This window comes from Parus major, chromosome 4, assembly GCF_001522545.3.
Source record: "Parus major isolate Abel chromosome 4, Parus_major1.1, whole genome shotgun sequence".
In the NCBI taxonomy this organism is placed as follows: domain Eukaryota; kingdom Metazoa; phylum Chordata; class Aves; order Passeriformes; family Paridae; genus Parus; species Parus major.
The window spans coordinates 16,026,093-16,050,079 of NC_031771.1; the positions used below are offsets into that span (position 1 = coordinate 16,026,093).

The 23,987-nt window shown below is 44.5% G+C and overlaps 1 protein-coding gene and 1 pseudogene across 6 annotated transcripts in view; one reads left to right on the forward strand and one right to left on the reverse strand.

The window, feature by feature from the left end:
* The first annotated feature begins 1,694 nt into the window (after nt 1-1,694).
* Nucleotides 1,695-4,462, forward strand: LOC107202894 (annotated as a pseudogene).
* Nucleotides 4,463-6,523: 2,061 nt separating this feature from the next.
* Nucleotides 6,524-23,987, reverse strand: part of FAM13A (family with sequence similarity 13 member A) — a 152,497-nt gene continuing 135,033 nt past the window's right edge. For 5 of the 6 annotated variants that reach the window (XM_015623916.2, XM_015623913.2, XM_015623915.3 and 2 more), the window contains 8 exons: nt 23,383-23,464; nt 23,033-23,253; nt 21,617-21,700; nt 17,684-17,779; nt 16,079-16,162; nt 11,952-12,148; nt 11,185-11,286; nt 6,524-10,310 (listed from right to left, as the gene is read on the reverse strand). In XM_015623916.2, coding sequence (XP_015479402.1) covers nt 10,184-10,310; nt 11,185-11,286; nt 11,952-12,148; nt 16,079-16,162; nt 17,684-17,779; nt 21,617-21,700; nt 23,033-23,253; nt 23,383-23,464 — 993 coding nt within the window. In that variant the 3' untranslated portion in view covers nt 6,524-10,183. The remainder of the gene's footprint in view (nt 10,311-11,184; nt 11,287-11,951; nt 12,149-16,078; nt 16,163-17,683; nt 17,780-21,616; nt 21,701-23,032; nt 23,254-23,382; nt 23,465-23,987) is intronic. The other variant, XM_015623914.2, reaches the window with a different exon arrangement.

The window sequence follows — 23,987 nt, forward strand, 5'->3', positions numbered from 1 at the left end:
TTCTAGTGACAGGGAAACAGGTTCTCTTACATTAAACAGCTTATTTATATCACCTAAAGTACAATTTTGTACAGTACTTCACACCTTTTAAAAAGCAGTCTTGTATTTAATGTTCTTCAGTCAATAATCTTTGATGTTGGCACAGACAGATCATTGAACAAAATGTACAGTTGTTGCTTGGATTGACTTGGTGTGGTAGGGCAAACATAATTTTTGGCTATTTTGTGGTCAGTGGGAAGTCAAATCATCTGTAGGAGTTAAAGATGTTTTAGTGTTCAGGAGTCCTCCTCCTGCCCAGGTTTGGAAGAGAGTCACAGCATCTGCAAACCCAGGACAAAGTCTAGCATTGGTATGTGTCTTTTCAGGACTGGAATTTTAAAATTTGCTTCTCTCTGATAATATTTTTTAGCAATTCCCTTCACAAGGAGGCAACTGAAGTTTTGCCTTGTTTTTGCCACAGGCAAGGGCTTGAAACAGTTAAAAAAGAGATATGACTAGGTGTGTTTTTTTGTGTTTTTTTTTTCTTTTAATGTACTATCTCCATTAATAGGGTTTGTTACTTTTAATTTTCAAAGTTCAAAAATACAAACTCTCTAAAGTGCATAATTGTACTTACATTTCATAGAAACTATCTGAAATTCCAGTAATATACCATGTAAACAGCAGTAACTAAGCTTCAGAAAATGCTACAATCTCATCAGTTTAAAAATAAAATGGACTGTTCCCTACATATCAAGATTTGTCGGGGCAAAACCCAGCTGTTGGGGGTGCCTTAGGTTGCAATGCAAGCTGTAACCAAAAGGATATATTCTATTACCAGCTGTTAAAACCAGGTGGGGCAGTGTCCTTTATCTCTTCCATGACCCATCCCTCATAACTCCAGGCAGAGATCTTCTGTCAATGGGCCATTGAGTCTCACTGCATGACTGATAAAATTACATCATGCCATTGTGAGATGCTCCACCCAGGGGGAGGAGCCAAGCATTCCTACCTGGATACACTCTGAGCTTTAGAACAGCACAGGCAGCCTTTCTCCACTGGATTCCAGGGGAAGAGCAGACCCTTCTCTGCCACCACTGGACCTTCAGAGGAAAACAACACCCTTCTACAGGATCACTGCTTCAGGAGAACCACACCTGTCACTCCAGGACGACTGCAGCCACCACTTAATCGGACTGCTACCAACACCCTGCCCAACAAGGTGTCAGGCTGTATTCTGACTCTGTCAGTGGTTTTGTTCACTACTGCATTTTTTTTTAAATTTTACTAGTAAATTGTAGTTCTAACTTGGGATCTCCCACTGGTTTGCTTTCAAACTAGCACAGGGGGTTAGGTTTCTTTGCCTTTGTTCCTTTTTACTTGCAGAATTTTTTCCCATAAGCTGCCAGGAAGCACTAACAACTGGGTACTTCAGAAAAACAAGAAGTGGCCAAACTCAGGGGAGGAAGGCATCTGGTTGCACTTCTCTTATCTGGGAGTCTCTCTCCGAGGGGCAGAGATACTGTGAGACTCGGGCAGGTAAAAGACGGCTGGGGCGGCTGCTAGCTGAGGAGGAGGAGGAGGATGGTTGGAGCTGCTACCTGGGGAAGGGGATTAGCTCCTGCTGTCACTTCCACTGTTGCTGCCGCTTTCCCGGCCACCTTTCCCAGCTCTGTGCTCTGGTCCCTGCTTAGTTTCGCCTCTCCACCTGCATGATGAACAAGGAGCCGTTCTGGGGCACACCTGCACCGCTGGACTATGTTCCAGGGCTGGGCCACGGAGCCACAGGTTTCACCACCTGCTCTGATATCGGCCCTGCCCACCATGCCAACAACCCCAACTGCACATCCTGCCGGGCAAGAGACTGTGGGGGACCAGGTGAGGGAGAACCAGACAACAGATGATGACGATGGGGATTTGAATGACACCAGCTACAATGAGTTCAGTGGCTACACTGGGAGCCTGTTCTCAAGTGACCCCTATAAAAAAGATGATGAAGCTATTTATGCAGCTTTGGATAAGAGGATGGATGAACACAGGAAAGAAAGGAGTGAACAGTGAGAAAAAGACGAAATGGAAAAATACCGTATGGGATGACCTAAAATTCAACAGCAGTTCTCAGACTTGAAACAGAAATTAGAGGAGGTTACTGAGGAGGAGTGGCTGAATATTCCTGAGGTTGGGCATGCCAGGAACAAGTGGCAGAGGAATCCTTGTCATGAGAACCTGACTCCTGTCCCCAACAGCTTCTTTGCAAAGCACTTTCAGTCAGGGGAGAATCACACTTCTGTGGACTCATGCCAGACACAATTTGGTGGACTGAATACTCTGTATCCAGGGGGTCTGAATACTCCATACCCAGGAGCGTATGGAGTCCCGGGCTTGATGATACCTGGGACGGGTGGATTGGATATAAGGAAGATTGGCCAAGCCAGGAACACCTTGATGGGTATGAGGCTAAGCCAGGTGTCGGACTCTTTGAGTGGCCAGACCGTAGTGGACCCAAAAGGATATTTGACAGGCTTGAATTCCATGATTCCCACACATGGAGGAGATATCAATAATATCAAAAAGGCCTGTTTGGTCCTGAAATCTGTCCGAGAGACCAATCCAGACCACCAGCCTCGATAGCATCAGCCTGACTGGAGGAGGACACAGGCAAATTCCAAGTTGCTTGAAACCTCATCATGAAAGGAACAGAGAGATGTGCCCTAGGAGTGAAGATGTTTGGTTGGAAGCTGATCAGCTTCAGCCTGGAGATACGGCCAAAGCTGTGCAGCACCTGCCACAATCTGTGTGGATCTATAAGAGAGAAGCCGAGCTGGAGACAGACATCCATGCCAAGAAATGTATTCTTTGGAAAGCTCTTGAGCATGTTCCAAACTCAGAGCGTTTGTGGAAGGCAGCTGTGGAGCTGGAGGAACCCAAGGATGCCAGGATCATGCTAAGCGGGCTGTGGAGTGCTATCCAACCAGCGCTGAACGGCGGCTGGCACTGGCAAGGCTGGAGATGTATGAGAACACTCATAAACTCCTTAACAAAGCCCAGGAGAATATACTGATGGATTGTCACATCTGGATTACTGCTGCCTAACTGGAGGAAGCCAATGGAAATACCCAGATGGTGGAGAAAATCATTGACAGAGCTATCACATCCCTTAGGGTTAACAGTGTGGAAATCAACAGGCAGCAGTGGATCCAGGATGCCGAGGAATGTGATAAAGCTGGAAGTGTGGCCACATGCCAGGCAATCATGAGAGCTGGGATTGGGATTGAGGAAGAAGATCAGAAACACACCTGGATGGAAGATGCAGACAGCTGTGTTGCTCATAATGCCCTGGAGTGTGCCCGAACCATTTATGCCTATGCCTTGCAAGTCTTCCCGAGCAAGAAGAGTGTGTGACTGTGAGCAGCCTACTTTGAAAAGAACCATGGAACCAGAGAATTCTTGGAGGATCTTTTGCAAAGAGCTGTTGCTCACTGTCCCAAAGCAGAGGTGCTGTTGCTCATGGGAGCCAAATCCAAGTGGCTGGCAGGAGACGTGCCAGCAGCCAGAAGCATCTTGGCCCTGGCTTTCCAGGCCAACCACAACAGTGAGATCTGGCTGGCTGCCATGAAGCTCAAGTCAGAGAACAATGACTATGGAAGAGAGAGGAGGCTGCTGGCAAAGGCTTGAAGCAGTGCCCCCACAGCGAGGGGCTGAAGTCTGTGAAGTTGGAATGGGTGATGCATTGCTGCAGCCCAGGAGCTCTGTGAGGAAGCCCTGAAGCATTATGAGGACTTCCCCAGACTGTGGGTGATGAAAGGACAAATTGAAGAACAAAAAGAGCTGGTAGAGAAAGCATGGGATGCTTATAATCAAGGACTGAAGAAGTGCCCCCATTCCATACCCCTGTAGCTTTTGCTGTCCAGGCTGGAGGAGAAAGTTGGGCAGCAGACTACAGCAAGAGCCATCTTGGAAAAGTCTCACCTGAACACTCCAAAGAATCCAGATCTCTGGCTGGAGTCTGTGCACTTGGAGTACCGAGCTGGGCTGAAGAACATTGCTAACACTCTGATGGCCAAGGCACTGAAGAGTGCCCCAGTTCAGGAATCCTGTGGTCAGAAGCAATTTTCCTTGAAGTGTGACTGCAATGAAAGACCAAGAGTGTGGATGCTCTCAAGAAGTGTGAACATGACCCACGTCCCGCTGGCTATGGCCAAACTGTTCTGGAGTGAGTGTAAAATAACCAAGGCAGGAGAATGGTTCCACCGCACAGTGAAGATGGACTCTGACCTGGGGGATGTCTGTGCCTTCTTTTACAAATTTGAGGTCCAGCGTGGCACAGAGGAACAAAAAGAAGAGGTGAGAAAATGCTGTGAGAATGCTGAACCTCGTTACAGAGAGCTCTGATGTGACATCTCCAAGAATATAGAGAACTGGCAGAAAAAAAACTGGAGAGATTCTTGTGCTTGTGGCAGCCAAGCTGAAAAATATCTTCTAGAGCGTGTTGGCCTCAGCTGCCTCAGAGGTCCCTGTAGGACTTAACCTGCTTGTGGTGCATTTGTCCTTTCAGTGACACAGACTTTGAAGGACAGTGTAGGTTTCTTTGCTTTTATACCTTTTTACTTACAGAATTTTCTTCCCTAGTTGCTAGGACTAACAACTGGGTACTTGAGAAAAGCAGGGTACTTAAGAAAAAAGTGGCCAAGCTCAGGGGAGGAGGGCAGCTGGATGCACTTCTCTTATCTGGGAGTTTATCTTGTAAGGGGAAAGAGAATTGGGCAGGTAAAGGACGGGGTTGGGACAGCTCCTGGCTCTCTCTCTCTCTGGGCTTTGGAGGAGGATGGTCGAAGCCGCTGCTTGGGGAAGGGAATTTGCTGCTGCCACCAGAGCCCAGCCCGGAGCTGCTTCTCCTGCCGTGGGGTGAACCTCTGCTTGTGAGAGCAGCCACTGAATTGGGACCTTATTAACACCCACCTCACTAAAAGAGGGACCTATCCCCGTCTGTTCGGGTGGCCAGGATCTTGGGCTCACCCCTCTGTGGGAGCTGGGTTGATGCTACCCCGCTCCCGCCGGCCCACATGTCTCACGGATCCAGCCACAGCTCTGGAGCTTCCGATACATCTTGCTACACCCTGGGATTTTTGCTCATTCCTGCCGTTCCAGCTTGCTGTTTCCGTGAGTCCTGCAAGGGCACTGGGATCGATGTCCCGGGGGGTTTGTGAAGAGAAGCCTCTCCCCCATCCCTTCCCGCCTGGGCCGAGCCGCCATTACCGCGTGTGGGCCCAGCCCGCGGCACAGCGCCCCCTGCCGGCGCGGGAGCGGTCACTGGGCCTGCTCTGTTCGGTGTGAGTGCCAGATTTGCTGCTGTTTGCTTTATTATACATAATAGTAAATAACTGCTATTCCTGTCCCCATGTCTTGACCTGAGAGCCCCTGAATTTCAAAATTATAGTAATTCAGAGGGAGGGGGTTTACATTCTCCATTCCAAGGGAGGTTTCTGCCTTCCTTAGCTGACACCTGTTTTTCAAACCAAGACAAACAGGACATGGATGATGATAGGAAAGTGCTTTCTCCCAAAAGGAAAAGCTGCTTCATTCTTTCCCCAGCATGGCCATCAGCCTCTTTGGCACATGGGAATATTGTAGCTGGTGTCACATAAGAGACAGGAGCAGTCTTGTGAGGCTCTGTTGGCATTTCCATGTTGATTCCCGATTCCCCCCGGCAAACACAAGCTTTAACAAGCACTTGTGGGGATTCTGACATGTGGCAGTCCCTCTGTTCTTGGCCCCGGCATGTGTTCCATGTCCCCCTTTAGTGTTTGGCCCATCTGATGTTGGTTCCTTGTCAGCAGATCTGGGTTGTTGCTGTTGGAATACAGCATCCTAGAAGGAGATGGGTGGAGTTTTGGGAGCAGCCTGGCAGCACAGGCAAAGGTCTGGGCTGGCTCCCCTTCTTTAGGTGCTTTAGTTTGGTCTCTGCTAACAAGCTGCTGCACAGCTTGGAGAAGTTCCTCCAACCTGAGCAGCTGGAGCATTTTGCCAAATTTAAAAGCATATTTTTAGAAACTTTTCCTCAATTTTTAAATGTATATAGTAAAGCTTATTCTTTTAAGTGTGTTGAGTTCATTAAGCACAGTGGTGATTTAAAGTAACCAGGCAAAGCTCAGCAATCCCTGAAAAGCCCTTTTGAAGGAAGAGCATTTATTTAGAGTTGCTTAAGAGATTGTGCTGTTACACAGCTGTGACTGCCTGTGGCTGGGAGGTTTGGGATGGCTCCCTTCAAATGCAGATAGAAAAAAGCAAACTCAAGAGAGGGAAAGCTTTTTGTTCGGGAGCCTTCGTACACTGTCTTCAATTTTCTACACTTGTGATGTGTACTATTTTTACCCCGACCTACGGACTTTCTTGTGATTATAGAATGAGAAGCTGCATTGTCTTGCACCTGAAGTTATAGCAGCTGTATCCAGGTCTGTGGATGTGCACTATCCCACGTATTTAGTTGGAGGAGAAACTCCCTTATTACTTGGAGAATGTGTAAAATACAGCTTTTTTTTGTTTGTTTCCTAAAAAAAAAATTTTAAAAAATAAAAGATCAAACTCATCATAGTTGGTGTCATTCAAATCTCCATCATCATCATCTGCTCTCTGGTTCTTCTTCATCTGGTTGCCCACATTCTCTTGACCAGGGCTTTCCACAGGGTCGTTGGCATGGTGGGCATGGCCAATATCAGAGCAGGTGGTGAAACCAGTGGCTCCATGGCCCAGCCCTGGCACGTAGCCCAGAGGTGCCGGCGTGCCCAGGAACAGCTCCGGCTTCTTCTTTTTCATGGTGGCAGTGGCAAGGTGAGACTGAAGTGGGACCGGAGCAGAAGCAGGAAAGGCGGCCGGGAAAGGAGAGCAGGAGCTAATCCCCTTCCCCAGGTAGCAGCTCCAACCATCCTCCTCCTCCTCAGCTAGCAGCTGCCCAGTCTTTTACCTGCCCAATTCTCACACTATCTCTGCCCCTTGGAGAGAGACTCCCAGATAAGAGAAGTGCAACCTTCTCCCCTGAGTTTGGCCTCTTCTTTTTGTTTTTCTGAAGTACCCAGTCTTTAATGCTTATGGGAAAAAATTCTGCAAGTAAAAAGGAACAAAACCCCCAACAGCAGCAAAACAGGTAATTTATCAGTACACAGTGCAAAGAAGCTTTTAAAAATTAGCAGAGAAAATGTAAGCCTGGGAAGCCTCAGCCTACTGAAAAAAATGCATGATTATGAAAAAGAACAGAAATTGCTTCTCTCATCCATTTAAAGGTGTCCAGGCCCAGATTCTGCAAAGCACACAGGTTTTACTCCATTTTAACTTGGCAATATCCCAAAGGCAGGCCAGCTTGAGGCACATGCTCACCATCCAGGCCTTTGCTTTCCTGAACTGGGCCTGAGCAATATAAAAATGAGACAGTGCTAAGGACCTTTTGGTAACCCAGAATTCTTCCTCATCCCACACTTCCACCAGCAGAATGACGCTGCAGCCAGCTTGGCTCAGCTGCTTTCCCTAAAATAACTAGGGAGAGCTGACAATGAGACGAAGAGCCTGTGGGAGCAGGCAAAGGCACAACTATGGATTCCTGGGCTGCACTGTGTAGGGACAGGGGTTTACCCTGCTCAGGCTTCCCTTCAAAGCACTTTTTGAGCCAACCTGTCAGCCAGGTTAACACACTCCAAGGATCAGAGGAGATCCCATCTCAGATGGGACCTCAGCACCTCTGAAAAGCCAAACCCTAGGTCAGCACACAAGTCCTCTGGACGGTTTGGAAATACAAAATTCAGTCTTTGCTGGTTTTATATGGAACAGGCAATTCTGCAATCGACAAAAAACCAAACCAAGCCATGAGTCCCCATCCCAAGTGCTTTCACTAACACCTAAGTCTGCCTTACCCAATGTCCTGGGGTGACTTTATGATGCTTGTATCCCCAATTGTCTGTTTATGCAGGATATTAGGTTTTGCACCTCTAAGATTGGCTCCAAGAGTGAAGGGGGGCAAAGAAGGTGCAGTTTGTTTGCAGAAACTGCACTTGATCCTCCACATTCTGCTCCTGGACTGTGTTGTCTGCAGCACAGACAGCAGGACAGAGCTCTCCTTGGCTTTTAGTTAGGTTTTAGCTAGCTGAGGCAGAAAAGTTCCTTGGACTGTGGCTTTTCCTTGTCTTGAAACTGTTCAAAATTGCTTTGGACCGAAATCTCAGAAGAACACTGAGAGCTCACGTGTGTGGCCCACCAGAGCCAGGATGCTGGATTCCAGTGCCGGAAGGACTGAGAGACACACAGCGAGCTGAGCTATACCCCACGGAAAAGACTTTCTGAAGTTGCCATCTCTTTGGAACAACAAAGGTTTTATTGTTTGGTATTGTTCATTTTTTATGTTTGTGGGTGCTTTGCTTGTTAAATAAACAGGTTTTTTCCACTTTTCTCCAAGGAAATCTTTTCCCGAACAAGTTGGGGGAATTTGCCCTAAAGCAGGACACCCCTCCTGACTAACAAAGGGCATGTGCAACCCATGGCTGCCTTTGGAAGAGTTCAAGGGATCCCAAAGAGACCAAAATAGCAGCAATTTTGGCAAGAACACACACAGCACACACGGCAAGTGAGAGGGGATAAATCGAAGTACCACAACCCAAATACAACTATTTGTGAGCCCACTTGCCCTTAATAAAGAAGGAAGGGGGAGAAGTTGTTCTGGGCTCCTCTGGTGTGACATGCATGAGGCCTGGCTACAACCAACACTGGATTTCATCTTGGCTATTTGGCTTCTGTACATTGGCAATGATCCCCTGGGGAGCTGAAGAAAGCATTACAGAATTGCCCTCCCTTGGGTATCAGGGTGAAGCAAGGGGTGCACATAAGCCTCTGGAGTGGGAGAGCGAGCCCTGGTGTCCCAGGATGGCAGAACTATGAGCCCTTTCAGTGACCTGGTGTCTCTGAACTCGGGGCCTTTCTCTCCTTCAGGCTGCACCTGTTTGACAAGAGCACCTGAATCAGGTGTCCCAGGACTTTATTTTCTGAAAGTCATACACAAATTTGGAAACAGTAAATTGTCAAAGATTGCCCTCAAGACAGGTGCCCTTTCCACAGGCAGAGCACAGCTCCATGCTCTCAGTTCCCTGCGGTACCCTCTGTACTGCCATACCTCCTACAATGGGAAGAAAAGCCCATCCTCTGCTGCCACCATCAGTGTTTCTGCTGCAGCTCACACAGGTGTGATGTGCACAAAAGAAGAAAATGTAGGTGAGTTTGTGGGACACCCATGTGGACTGTTCAGCTTGGGCTCAGGTGTCTGTATCATGATGAAGCACATCTACTAATGGGGTGTGTCTTCCAGATATCTACCACACATTTGACACCAGATATTTAACCAACCACCATGAGGGATTCTGACTTAAAGCTTTGAAAACCTCTTCTCTTCCCTGTTGCCCAAACGTGGTCAGAAGGTCTCAGTATCACCCTCCAAGCAGAACAAGCTGGTAAGAACTTGGCTGCATGGTTCATTTTCTTCACTATCCCAAATATGCAGGCACTTCTACTTCGGTTGAACTGGCCATCAAAAACATGGGAAGAAAACCCAACTCAAGCCTGGGCAAAACTGCAACTCACACCAGCTCTGGCTGATGACCAGGAGATTATTACAGCATTTCTCTAGAGCAACAGAAGATGCTGGACTCCAAACAGGTCAAAAGTCTGAGCAAATCTTTACTACAAGTGAACAGTCTTGGTGCTGCCTGACCTGTGCCTTAACATGAGATTGGTCAGAGCACTTGTCTGTTCAACTCAAGTAGAAGCTATTTGATGATTTCATTACTATTAATCCTATTTTGCCTCTTGCTATAATATCCTGGAGAAAAAGAAAGAACAGCATGGCTGGCTTTGATATTCTAAATGTTATAGGATCTGTAAGCAAATCAATACAGAAGGATCCCTTCAGTGCAGTCACTGAGCGCAGTGTTGTGTCTCCTACACTGGCAAACTCCATTTTGGGCATCAGGCCTGGAGAAAGAGTGGGCAACAGCAAATGTAGAGAGTGACAGAAATCCACCTTTCCTCCCTCTCCCACCTCCAGCAATGACCCTTCAGTTCCCAGCGAGCTCCTCAGCTCTCCCAGTCAGGCTCCCGCTGCATCCACTTCATGCATTTGTCCATTTGGTGCTCTCTCCTCTTTGTTTATTGGCAAAAACAATCTCCTGCGTTACATGATCTTGGAGCTAATATCTCTCTTACTGATCAGGACTTCCAGCAGCCTCAGTTTGGCCTTAACCTGCTTGTATTCATTGTACTCTTCAGCCATGGGAGTGCGGTCTTCTTTCTGCACATTCCTAGTGGGAATGAAAGCAGACCATGAAGATTTCTGTAACAGGAAGCCTCTCTCAGCAGCTTCCCTCTGTCCACCAACAAGACCTACAAAGCTGCTCCTTTCCTCCACTCCTGATTGGGTAGCAAGACCAAAACATTTATCCTTTAAAAGAAAAAAACCTAAAAAACAAAGCAAAAAAAAAAAAAAAAAAAAGGGCGAACAAACTGCTCCAACAAAGTGTGGGATTTGTGTGCTGAGGCTGAGCACAACCCCACAGTTCCAAATGCAAAATCCTACTTGAAACATGCCTTGCTTCTCTGAAATCACCAGCTCTGCAAAACAACTGGAAAACACTTCAGGAGCCATCTGAGTGTCAGTCTATGAGCCTGGCAAAATAAAATACAGCCTCCCCAGGCTTGGCACCACAGCACTAACAGGCACTCTCACAAAAAAAAAAAAAAGATAGTATTTGATCAGATTGCTCCTGGCTTGCAGTGATTTTGCAAAAGGTCCTAAGGATGATGGCTGGTGGCAAGAAACAGACAAGATACTTTAAGGGTATAAATATATGAAAACATTCCATCAGCTCGTTAATGAGGGGCATTTTCTTAAAACAGTAAAACCAGTTACACTAAAGCAGAAATACTTGATAAAACTAGTGTCTGAATACCTCACAGACAAGCAAGAATAGGACAGAAATCACTTGGAAAAAACTAGTTATTTTAACACTGAATAACTCTTCCACCATTCTGAATGTGGGTAAAACAATGATAATGATTATGAAGAAGAAATACATAATACTGAATTCAGGTAACTTTGCGTATTTGGAGATCTTTGGTGATGCAAAACAGATTAAAAGTAGCTGAAGAACAGAAGGGCAGCTGGGAAATTGTTACCTTCCATTTTGTCGGAAAAAGTTATCTTCAAAGTCTCTTAATTTTTTTCTGATTCGCTTTTTCTCTTCCCTGACTTCTTGGAGCTGCTCTAACAGTTCAGGGCTGTTGGGTTTAAAGATAAATGAGATTATCCACACATATGCAATAAAAACAGAAAACATACAGTAAACCTACAGATGTTTAGTTGTATGTATGCCAAGCAATGGAGCTGCTCCTGGTGAGCAGCTTCACATTACTTGAAACAAAAAGCTCTCTGAATTTAGTTCAGCAAAATGATCATATTCTTAAACTGCAGCCTCTAAGGATGTCAAGTGTGCACTTCACAATTTACCACAAACTTCTGTGAAATTTATCTCCTGCAGGTGGGTCTGGGTTTGGTGACTTTTATAGGATCAAATTCATTGGTCACAACTTACCACCCACACGTGTTTGCACCAGACTTGAAACTAGCAAAAGCTAGTTCCATTTGACCTCTCCAAAACATGAAAAACCTTCTGGAGTGCAGGGTTTTCATGCTAAAGGCTTGCCACTGGTGGAGTTACTGTTTAGTGATGGAATCCAAAGGTGCTTAAGCTAAGTATCAGTATCAGGACAAGGTAGTTTCTTCCCAAACCCTTTCCTATGAGGGTGTATTGCATTTAAAAATGAAACATGAAAACTTCTGGCTCAGATCATAAATAGAAAAAAACCCTAGACACTTTTCTGACAAATAAAATCTTATCTTGGCAAGAAATAATTTTTTGCAGTTGCCTGTGAATTCAACATACATGGATGCTTCATGGAGATTTGAAAGCCCCATATCCTGACTGCTCCTAGATGGCATCTTATCATCCACGGGGGAAACAAAGCCGTCAGCATCATCTTCTAGTTGATCCAAGAAGCTGCGCACGCTGAAATCTGTTTTTATGGTGATGGTGAGATCTGGCTTCACATTGCTGTCCTCCTCAGACCCCTCCTCTTCTTCCTACACACAGGGACAGAGCACCCCCACAACAAGACAGGTTATTGCTTTCTTTCTCAGGAACAGGCTCCTCCTCTCACCACATGCACTCAGGAACAAGAAGTGGAAAGGCAGAGCAAACACTTCAATTGCCAAGCAATACACAGGACACCAGAAGGCCACCAGTAAGACACCCTAGAACCAAAGCATGACAGAGAAATTGCCACCACAAACTCAGATTGGTTAAGGAGACCCAGAGCGACACAACTGAGTGAAAAAAATACCCGGGGTTCAGAGCAAGCTGTTGCTTTGTTTAGTTTATGTATTCTGATGTAAATGAACCCATTTACAGCTGTTACACATATTGTCCAAAGCACACCAGCCATCCTCTGCATTTCCCTGCAAATATTTCCCAGCACAGAGACTGCCAGGTTAAAATGTGGAATTTTCTCTCAAAAGATGCAGCTCAACAGCTCTCTCTAATGGCTGAATTCAAGACCTCAAATGCTCATACAGTGATACCAGTGAGCTCAGATGAGTCTTACAATTACGCAAATGTGGGATATGATTGACTGTAAAGGGACTGCTCTGCTGCTAACATGTTCAAACATCAGCTCTGACCATTTTGCTGAAATATACTAAAAATTGGACTGGAAGCTCTGCACAGTGCAATTCCCCATTTCCTCAATTCACACTGATGAATTGGTTGTGTTCCAATTTTTTTACAAAATTTATAGGCAAGATATTTGGAAGTCCCTACTGCACTTGGCATTCATCAGTTCACTGTGCTCTCAAAATAGGGCTTATCCTGTGACACTGTCCAGAAACAATTTTAATTATCAAGGAATGAGACCCAGTCTCTTATGTACAGAGACATTTCTAGAAGGCAGTTTTCAGCCTTAATATAAGGAATGAGGCTACTTAAAGAAAGCAGCAAATGCCAGCATGGACAGTAAATCTCTCAAGTGTGTATGTATGCATATGTGTGTAAATGCATTTATTTTACAGCCATGTAATTTTAGCCAGGAAGGATCTAGACACATGAATATCTTTAAAAGCTTTTGGGTGCTAATATCACTGAAGTCTTCAAGACAAAAATATATTGTATCATTGGGATCAAAAGCAGATGTTTTCTTGGTTTGTTTTTTCATGTAATTCCTCATGAATAGTTCAGTTATTCCAAGAGACTGCTCCCATATTTCAAGCAAAAAGGAAGAAAGTAACACCAGGACCTGGCTTAGTCCCATTAAACCCTCAGTGATTTATAAATGCATATATTTAAATTAAATTATAGTTTGCCGAGAGTTTTAAGTTAAAGTGCTAGGCCATGATGATACATTGCAATACCACAGGCTGAGAATTACAACCAAGACTGAGGGTGAAAAAAGCATTATCTGGGAAGAAGTTTTGAGTAGCAATAATAACAAAAGATATAGAAAAGTTTGAATGCATCTTAGGAAAATCTGCAGGGAACTTGTGGAAGCTGAAGCAGTATTTAGCACATGATTAGACAAGACCCATTTCTCCAGACATCAATTGTACAGTTTAAACAGAAAGCACAAACCAGCAGCCATGTACTGTTCTTAAACCCTGCCAACAACTCCTGGCTGAAGTGGGGAAGGGAGACCATCTTTCATGGCCATTTCCCTGTCCCCAGGTGTGCCACCTTGCCCAGACTGGGAAGGGCTGCAGCAGGAGAACATGAATCCTCCTTTGCCGTGGAGGAGGATTTGCTAAGTCAGTCTAAGCAGTACAAGCACAGCACACTTTGCTTTAGAGGAATCTCTCTGACAACAAAGGAGGAGCTCCCATGCTCTTTTCTGGGAGAGCTCCTGGAAAGAAAGTAAAGGGACAATTTCTATAAGCAGTGTGACAAAGCTGCTCCTGAGGAGAGATGCAAGGTGTTTCCCTCTCAGACACCTATGAGCCTGTCTTGCCTCACTGCAGACACCAGCACACTGCCCAAGCCAGCAAGCAGCTCAGGAGCCTCCTGCCACAGGAAGCCACAGGAGGAAAAGAAAGTGTAGAAATTTCATTTAGACCTCAGAGCCAAGACACTGCATCTGATTGTCACAAGACCTCTGAAATAATTTTGCTTTTAAATACAAAAGGATTCTTAGCTCTTAAATATAAGAGGATTTTTAGCTAGAGCTCCAACAGAAAAGGCGCTCTAAGGCCTTCCCTTTAAAAAGTCTCACATAGGAACCTCACTTTAAACCTGCAGTGACATTTACACCTTGAAACAGAATGATCTTCATACATGAGATTCATTTAGCATGCCCCTGTTTGGATTGTTAGGCAATCATGAGGCATTCCAAAGTTAAAAATGTCAAATCCCCAGAGTATCCTATCATCGGCACTCCCACAAAGCAAGAATCCTAATGATTTTTTCTACACAACATTCAAGATATTGTACCAAAATGTTTGGTAAGGTCAACTCAAAACACCTTTCAACTCTCCCAACCGCTTGAAGGAAAACTCACCCCAAAACACACAAATACTGACATTGTCAGCCACCTGTCAAATATTTCCCTGCCCATAGACCTATGCAGGAGCTAAGTTTTGAGGTCTTTTGCCAACTTCCTCGCTTTACTTCTGGATGTAGTTCAGTACAAAGCTGCTAGATGCAGCTTCACAGAGCCCCATTTAAGTGTTAATAGGCACATCATGTTAACAGGCTTAGGGCTGTCATCCTGATCTGTCAGAAACCCCTCCAGGTTTGTATTCCCTGCAAGACACTGCTGAACTGGTTTAGTGCTGTTCTGGCACAGCACCAGCTCCTGCTGGCCATCAGAGATCACCATAACTGACAGCTCTAAGTTCTCACACTGGGTGCAAGCAGAGGTGGGAAAAAGCAAAGACACACTAAAATAAAAAATAACCCAGAAGCAAACAAAACCACTCCCCACCAGACCAGTACTGCAGATTTGATCCAGCAGTTATCTAGAAAATACTAAGAAGCTCAGTGATCATTAACCAGCTTCCAAACAGCAGCTTAACATCTTCAGTCTGCAATCTGGTATTAAAGAATATGTGCCTCGAATAGTCCATTAATATACAATCTACTGGACTCAATCACCTTGGATCTCTAAGTCTGCAGTATTTACATTTAGCCAAGCTCTGGCTGGATAACAGAAATATGACCTAAATATGCTGAAGCGCTTCTCTCCCTTGTTTCCCTGCAAGGGCACAGAAAGCAAGCCAGGGCCCAGCTCCATGCTGCATGTCCTGGTCTGCTGTCGGACTTTACTCCTCAGGGGAAGGCCCAGTATCACAGTCATCTTCCCCACCCCAAATTATTACTCCACAGCAGCACAAGAAGAAACACAACAATCCTGCCATCCAAATCTGACCAAGTATCAACCAGCAGAACCAAGCTGTTCTTACTTCCGTCCTCATTAAGTTAAAAACACCCTGCACACAAGGTGGTGAAAAGGAGCCTGGATAAAAATAAGTGGAGGGGAGCAGGTAAGGATCCCGTGAGTGCCCCAGCTTGCTCCACGTGCGAGGGTTAGTTTTGTGAGAGCTCATTCCTGCCACGGTGCTGTGTGCAAGCCACAGAGCCTGGGTGTGAGAGAAACTACTGCAAAACAAGTTAGTGCCTTTTAAAAGGAAGGAGGAAAACAAGAAAAAAAGCAAGGTACAGGGATAACTGTGATTTGATTTAATTTTTTTTTTTTTTTAAGCAAAATAAAATATATTCTGTGCACATGGAGGGGAAAGTAGAAGGACAGGAAAGAATGCAAAGCCAAGGAAACACTGTAGTCTTATCTACAATAAGGGAAGAATTTGATAAGAATTGGCGAGGTTTAAAGCAGCTACTGATTTTTCAGGAGGACACTGCAAAAAAATCAACACTGATGAAAAAAAAAATCAATCAACCATTCTGCTTCATTGGTATATGGGGAAAGTTGATGCAGACTGAGCAATTAGTTAGCAGCTGGAGGTCTTCACCTTTATCTCCTTGAAGAAGGAAGCTGTTTCGCCCTCGATAATTGGCTGCAGCAAAGGGCTTCTCCGCTTGCTGGAGGGGGAACCCTGTGACAGGTGTTAACAAGTATGTTACATTGTGAACCCCTTTCTCCTCCACCACCTGCTTCAGCTCATTCTCACCCACACATTCACTCTCAGCTCATCACTGGACCACCAGGAGAAATATCTTTCTCAAGGAAGAAAAACAGGCCTGATAAACCCCCTGAACCTCGGGTTGTTTTCTCTCAGGATGTTGCTTAGCAAAGGACACCACTGCCAATCTGTTTATAAAAAGAAACCTGGATGATTATTAGCTGGGTAGTGACTACAAGGCAAAGGCTGCAACAAACTAATCCCCAGCCCGAGGCCCATGCACAGACAGAGCATTTGGCTGGCTCTCCAGAGCTACAGGGTTAAGCTCAGCCAGCCTCTCCAGATTTGCTTTCCAGGAGCCTGATTTCCCACTGAAGCTCCTACTGATGAAGAGATGGATATATCCTGTCTCTTTATGAACCTTTCACTATTCTCACTCAGAAGACTGGGAAATAAGCCAGTCTCAGCTCTCCTCTGCGGATTTTCAGTTTTGTGTCTTAACAGGACCTGGGCTCCCTTTGACAGCTTTGCATTAAACTGCCTATGCGCACCTACACAGCTTCCCCCTCAATTGCCAGCACTGTCTCCACAGCACACATTTTGGGGACTATTTCGCATATTTGAGGAGGAACAGCTTTTTATTTTGTTTTAAATGCAGGACTGGGAACACCTCCCAGGATCTGCAGAAAAAAGCCCCACTCCTGGGTAATGCTGTGCCAGCCCGCTCACTTCACTGGCGGTCTGCAGAATGTGGGCAGGACACAAGCACTGCTCAGGAAAAGCAAAAAAAGTTCATACATGAACAGGAACTTTGATAAAAGAACTCTCTTTCCATAGACAGGCTTGAAGTATTCTGTGTGTTTTTTAGATTAATTAATTTTAAAAAACTGGACTACACAAGTTATCTAAAATTTAAGACAGTGAATTTTCTCCCCAGAGGGGTGTATTGGTTCCTTGCTGGTGGCAAAGCACCACCCCGAAAGAGGGAATATCCACCACTTAGAGGATCTCTTTAATACAAATTAAGTATTAGAAGACTGAGGGCCCTTTCTCTCAGCCAAGGACATGCCTGGCATCTCCTGTGAGATCTACTCAAGTCTGTGTTCCTGTGTACAGGAACGCTGTATATACAACCCTGTGGAACCAAGCAGCATGGAAGACCTACAGCTCAGCGTGGGTTGGTACGGAAAAAGAAGTGAGGCTGTAGCCAAACAGAGGATGGATGAAATAACAGCAGCAGCCCAATGGAAAGAGATGAAACCATACAAGGTGAGATGTGCCCCATGGCTCACATGTGGGCACTTAAGTCTCTTGACCAGCTTTGCCCAACTTCACTATGAAGTGTGTCATTGATTCACTCATTTGCTTGATCTTTGAGTGATGAGGGAGGTTGGGACTCAGCCTTAGTGATTGTGTTGTACACAAAAGTGTGGTGATTCCTGCTTCCTCAGCTTGAAATCAAAAAAATAGCCCACAAAAGAATGCTCTACTCACAATAATAGGGATGGTGTTGGCTCTGGAGAGGATCTGTTTGACCAAGCGATACCTGTCATACAATGGCTTCATCACCTGCCGTTCATTTTTGGTAACCTGAAAAGAAAAAAGAGGAGACATCCATGAATCCTGCAACAAGTACTCCACTCTAGAACTCATGTTCCTGTGATCACACTTAGTCTGAGGGGCTTGAAGAGACTTGTATGGGGATTACAGGAGAGCAGCATTAGTGCTGAAATGCCTGTCCATCGCTGCATCGCCTGTGCCTGGTGCCAGCTGAAGTGTCTTGTAAAGGGGCTGTAAGAGATAGATGTTTTAAATGACCAGTTAGGGATCAGAATTCCACAGCACAAAATGACCCGCAGAGGCAGCACTCTGTGCTTGCAGTCACATTGGCCACTGTAAGCACAAGGTGAGCCATCCCATCCTTGTTCTTGTGGCTGGCCCTCAATAGCAATGCTCGTGACTGATGAGAAGAGAAAGCAACTGCACTGACTGGATGTTGCAGTGTGAGGAGACTGCCCTTGAGTGCAGTAAACTACAGATTTCACAAAAGCTAACTTTCTGACTTTGCTATTCCTCCTAATTTGCTGTACAAGGCTGCAGTTTTCCCTCTTTTTAGCCCCTAACCTTGCCCTCCATCCCTCCTCACAGCCACTTGCTGGGAAGGATTCACTGCAGCGCTTGGAAAGGGTGAAGGTGCCAGGGCTGCGTGGCACAGATAAGAGAGATCAGTGCTGTGATGTCCACCTCAGGTGTTCCTTATATTGCTCTGTCCCTAACTCCACTCCTCCTTACTACTTGTGCTCCCTCTTCAGCTTTGAGAGCATCACAAACTGAGTGTGTTCATTTCTGGGTTTTTTTCAGATTCAAGGTGGGTTTTATTTCTTCAGTGCTTTCTTACAGCACATTAGAAAACAAAAAAAAATCCTAAGCAAAACCTGATCATCATTCAGCACTGTCTGACCCACATCCTATAAGTGTCCTTCCATTAGATCTTTTGTCTAACTTTAGATTATAAAGCTCTTATGAGGAAGCTTTAATGATGTCATGCCTTTCTGCTTGCTGCTAATCACTAGAGCACCTGAACAACCCATATTAAAAATCAGCATCAACAGCGTAACCCCTAGGGAGCTTTGTGCAGGCTCTCCTACAACAGAAACAGGAGAAAAGGGAATACAGCTTAAGACAGGGAGGCAATTTTAAACTGCCTTTTACTTTGTCTGCAGTTGACTTTCACTGGCATAATCTTTCTAAAGCTTTTACATCCTCCCTCCAGAGAAAGAGATGGTTTTGGCTTGTGAGGGGCAGAAAGGCTCTAAGTATTTCCAGGAGTGTAATGGCAGGGATGAACTCTAAGAATCTGGAGGTAGCATCCATCTTCCTCCTGAAAACCAAGCCTATGTTCCCTATGTTGAGGGAAGATGAACAGGAGGAAAAGGAGGAAGATCTTTATTCCTTTCCTGGTTCAATGCAAATATGCCCAGGCCTGATAAAGGGCATACAGATGGGCAGTCCTGAGCTCTGGGGGCAGAATATCCCACACCCCCAAAGCACAGCAGGGCTCCAATTCCTGACAGCCTTAAGCTGCCTGTTCATTGAGTAAGCAGCTCACATGGATTAGAGGGATGTGGGCAGCATCAAACAATTCACTCAGTCCTCTTTGTGTTGAGTTTTGTGCTGATGTGCCTGCACTCAATTGCACCAGCTAGCAAGTTGCCTCCAACTTTGGACATTTCTCTGTAATCCGTCCAGAATACAACTAGAGAAATTGAGTAACATAAATATATATATATATAATATTATTCCTAGCGTTACAAGATTAGCAGTTTGTGGAACAGGAGGTACAGCACTACTGTTGGCTCAGACAGTCTATTACTGAAAAAAAAAACCCCAAGACTATGACAAGGCTTATGTTGAGGCTGAGAATCAAACCTTCAATTAACAACATTTCAAAGCTGATTAACAGCACTGTTCTGTACTGAAAAATAAACATAAGCCTTGGAATGGGTACAAAGTCCTTAGGTATGCTGAAGAATGGAAAAGTTAAACAACATCCTTCAGTGTCTGAATATCAGTGTGGAGGAGCAACACAGAGAATTAATATAGGTGTTGGAAGATAAGTGTATGGAGTCTGAGCCTGCCCTGCAGCTCATTTACACCAGCAAACTTTACAGAAAGCGTATTCTGAAAGTAAATGCTTAGTACATGGACACACTGTCTCATTAGGTAAACATAAGTATGACCAGTAAAACCTGAGTATATTTTGGGAGAACATCAAAATGCAAAGAGACGGTTTGAATAATGGAGTCTTTGACACATCTCTGGGGCACACTCCACATGGCAAAAGAGCAGCAGCTGAGAACAGACCATTGCTTGCATTGTTAGAGCAGCTCAAGAATTTCTGCAGAGACAGACTTCTGGCTTAACTAAAACAGTTCAGTTCCACCTTTGCAGTTTCATCTGTTACTAGTGCAGAAAGACCCAGCTGCACAATAAATCTGAGCTCCATTGTTTTTCTTGTTTAGTTAAGTATCTTTAATGAAAAAAAAAATAACACCTAAAAAAAAAAAAAAAAACCCCAAAAAAAAAAAAAAAAACTGCACAATAAATCTGAGCTCCATTGTTTTTCTTGTTTAGTTAAGTATCTTTAATGAAAAAAAAAATAACACCTAAAAAAAAAAAAAAAAAACCTTGGCTGAACTATCCACATTCTCCTCAAGCTCTCAGTACTTTTCCACTGCTGCACTGCCAGGAGCTGGGAACAGCAAAAGCTGATCAGTCTTCCTTGCCATGCAGTTCAGTGTTGCTAGGTATAGACAGCTTACTTAAAAACAAAACAAATTAAAAAGCAGTTTTATAAATGAAGCATTGGAAAAGGTAGGTGGAAATAAATGTATGCTGACAAGATAGGCTCTGGTCTTGTTATTCTTTTGAACAGACTGAAGCGAATTCACTTCAATAAGATGCCAACTGTTGATTTATATAATTGTAAAAGTGGCAAAAAAAGACTTGGTCTCACAGAGAACACAGGGAAAGTTAAGTGGATTCTCTTGTGCTGCCTTTTTTCTATTTTACACAATAAATCTGCCTGTCCTCTCACGTAACTATGCCATTTTCAGCTGCTAATACAGTTGTGACTGTACAATATTAGCACTCCATGAAGGCCTTTAAATAAATTAGTGAAACTTTTTAAAAGAATGGATAAAGATATAATTGGGAAGGAAAAGAGCAGGAATCTTGTGCAGCAGCAGAGTGACAGGTTTGTGAGCTGCACCAATCAAGTACTCCTTATAAGCAGTAATTTGCTGCTCCCAAGACACTGCTCAGAGGATTAGCAGCAGTTAAAGTTACTTTACCTATACAGCTGGTCACAAAGATTATAATATCATCGGTGAAAGAGACAGAGGGACTCATAAAAAGCCAACTTCATGGCCTGGAAGTTGCTGTGTTTCTGCCACAGCAGGCAAAACTTAATTCTCTGTCTTCACAAATAAGTTGGCCTTGTTAAAATCAAATGTATAACAAACCTTATACCACTGCTAACAGAAATCTGCAAACTTCCTGGCTGGATGGGGGACCATGCACAACTATTCCCATGCAGACTGTCCACTGGGCCACAAATTGGATGTCTGTGGAACCTGATGAGCACAATGCCAAAATAATGCCCACTCAGCCTGTGGGCTCTGTCCTGCAGGTGTCTGTCCAGCCCAGTGGAGGACATCACCCTGCCTGGAACAGACTCCTCAGCAGCTGCGGAAGTGAAGGATCAGGGAGGTGGATTAGACAGTGCACGTGTGGTTTGGAGAACAAGAAGTTCTAGTGACTTGACATCAAAGGGGCATTAGGGGCATCATTTACCACAGACAAAGACACAGAAAGATGTACTTAGATTAAAAAAAAAAAAAATTCAAAAAATGCTGCAGTACATACCGGTCTGCCATGAATGCCTTCATAATACAGCAAAGCTTTTTGAAGAGCCACTTTTTCAGCTGCTATCTGATCTCGTGTCATGTCCTATGAAAAGTGTCACAGAGAGAGGGAAAGGAAGACAAAAAGTCAGATTCCTGGACTTAAAAAATACTGATCTGTGCCATAATCAAAGTCATGTCATACCATCTTTATGTTTTAAAGATTCATCTCTACTTTCCAGTTTTCTTTTCCCAGCTACATTGCCAAAGAGACTGTTCATGTGAATGAGTAGAGCCCTATCAATGCAGAAAGATTAAACACACAAACTCTGCATATGAAGGTATTTTATGTAGCTAAAGCAGATTATAAGTGTGCTTTGAAAAAAAAACCACTGTGCAAGTTTTAATGATGGTTGATCTTTTTCAGTTAAGATCTGAAATATAAATTCTACAAGAGAACACATGTCCTTTCTTCTTCTCCAAATCCAAGACAAACTCCAGTACCTTTGCTTTGACTGTCACAAACACACTTTACCAAGAACTGAAGTGCAGTCAGATTGTCTTTCTGCCAGTTCTGCTATGGAGTGAAAAGCTGTAGCAGACAAGAGGGGACAAAGCCAAAAAAAAAAAAAACAAAAAGAGGGAAGACAGAGAAGACTTCTCTAATTAAGTTGGCCAAAATTCCCCCACTCAATTTGCCTGATACCAAGCCTTTTCTCCTTATCACAGCACCAAATACTATCACAGTCCCTCTGTAAGTGGCCAGGCTATGGATTCTTGCTACAGTCAGAAAATAGTCAAAACATGCACTGTATGTTTTCCTTCTGCAGATGTAGCAAACAAAGATAATGCTGTCTGCCTCACTCTCATATAGCACTACACAATTTACATGTCAGCAGACTCAAGGACTTCATTTACAAGGCTGCCCAAACCTCAGGAGCTCACAACATCAGACAGGAAGATCTCCCTGCTGATAACCCTCAGAGATTACAGCAGCTAACAGAACCCAGTGTGAAACTCCAAAGGTTAGCAGTAACACACCCTGAGAGAATAACATTCAGTTTTGGAGTGAACAAGAAGCAAACAGATGACACAACCTCCAGAAGCACTGGAAGACTCAGAATTTGACAAAAACCTTTGTATGTAACAGAAATAGGCAAACACAGGGCAGGAAAAAATTGCAAAAATTCAGAAACATTACCAGGAATATACAAGGGTCAGACAAAGAACACAAAATGACATACAATAGAAACTGAGCTCTGAGAAAAATATCAAGATACTAAAGGCAGAGGGAAAGGAACTAAAGCAAGTGAGCCCAGACTAAAGGCTGCAGACTTTTTAACAAAATGTAGAAGACCACAACTTTCACAAGTGACTGTGCAGCCACAAGTAACCTACTTGCACTTAAAGGCCTAAATCTGACCTGTCTACATTGTACCTTAATGTCTTCAGGTCGATTTGTCTCTGCTCGTTTCTCTTGAAGCTTCTTCTGGATGGAGTCAAGGGTCACTTCCACAGCAGGCTTGGCAGATTTATCAGACAGGTCTTGCTTCTTGTCATCCTCCTTCTCCAGCTGAGAGCCGAAGCTCTTGGGGAGCGTGTTGCTGCGCTGACGCACAACGGGGCCAAGGTCTTCCTCCGATATCTTCAGTTTTGACTCTGAACAGGGAAGGATGAGCAATTCTTCATTTTTAAAATGTGACAGTGTCAGGATCACTGCCTCACATCAAATCTAAATGAGGCAGAGTCTAGCTACCCCTCAAAGGTGCCCCAGTGGCGGCTGCTCACCTTTAAGTTGCTTTCGGAATTTGGCCAAATCATTTGTCCATTTGAGCACTTCAGGGTTGGCTGCTTTGTCACTGTGGGAAGGCTGTGAGGAAAGAAAAGCCATGCTGAATCTGTGTTAAACCACCAGGAGCAATTCACTGAAACAAGTGTGTGGCACAAAGGGGTACAATGGAATTTGGACCCAGCACAGAGCACAGGCACTGGATTCTGACTGGCAGCCGCACACCTGTGACCAGCTCATTTCAGACCTTGCTTTAATTGCTCCTGCCTGTCACAACACTCTGTCTTAGGGGCATGATGAAATGGATTTTCATTTTAAAAACACAAAACATTTGATGCCAATGATTAAGTTGCAGGAGTGACTCAGAGGGCCGGATGCACATTGGAATCCTTGTGTCTATCGTTCCTTAACAAGAGAGTATCTCTAAAATAGAGGACACTTAGCATGAACAGTTGGAAAAGTGTTATGACACATATATCCACACCAAAGGCTGTCTTACATCCAAAGACATCAAATAACCCAAATTCTAGGCTACAGCAAGGTCTGAGCAATTTTTTCAGCCTTTCCTACTGCAGGCAAGATCTTTCCAGTACAATTCTTTGCC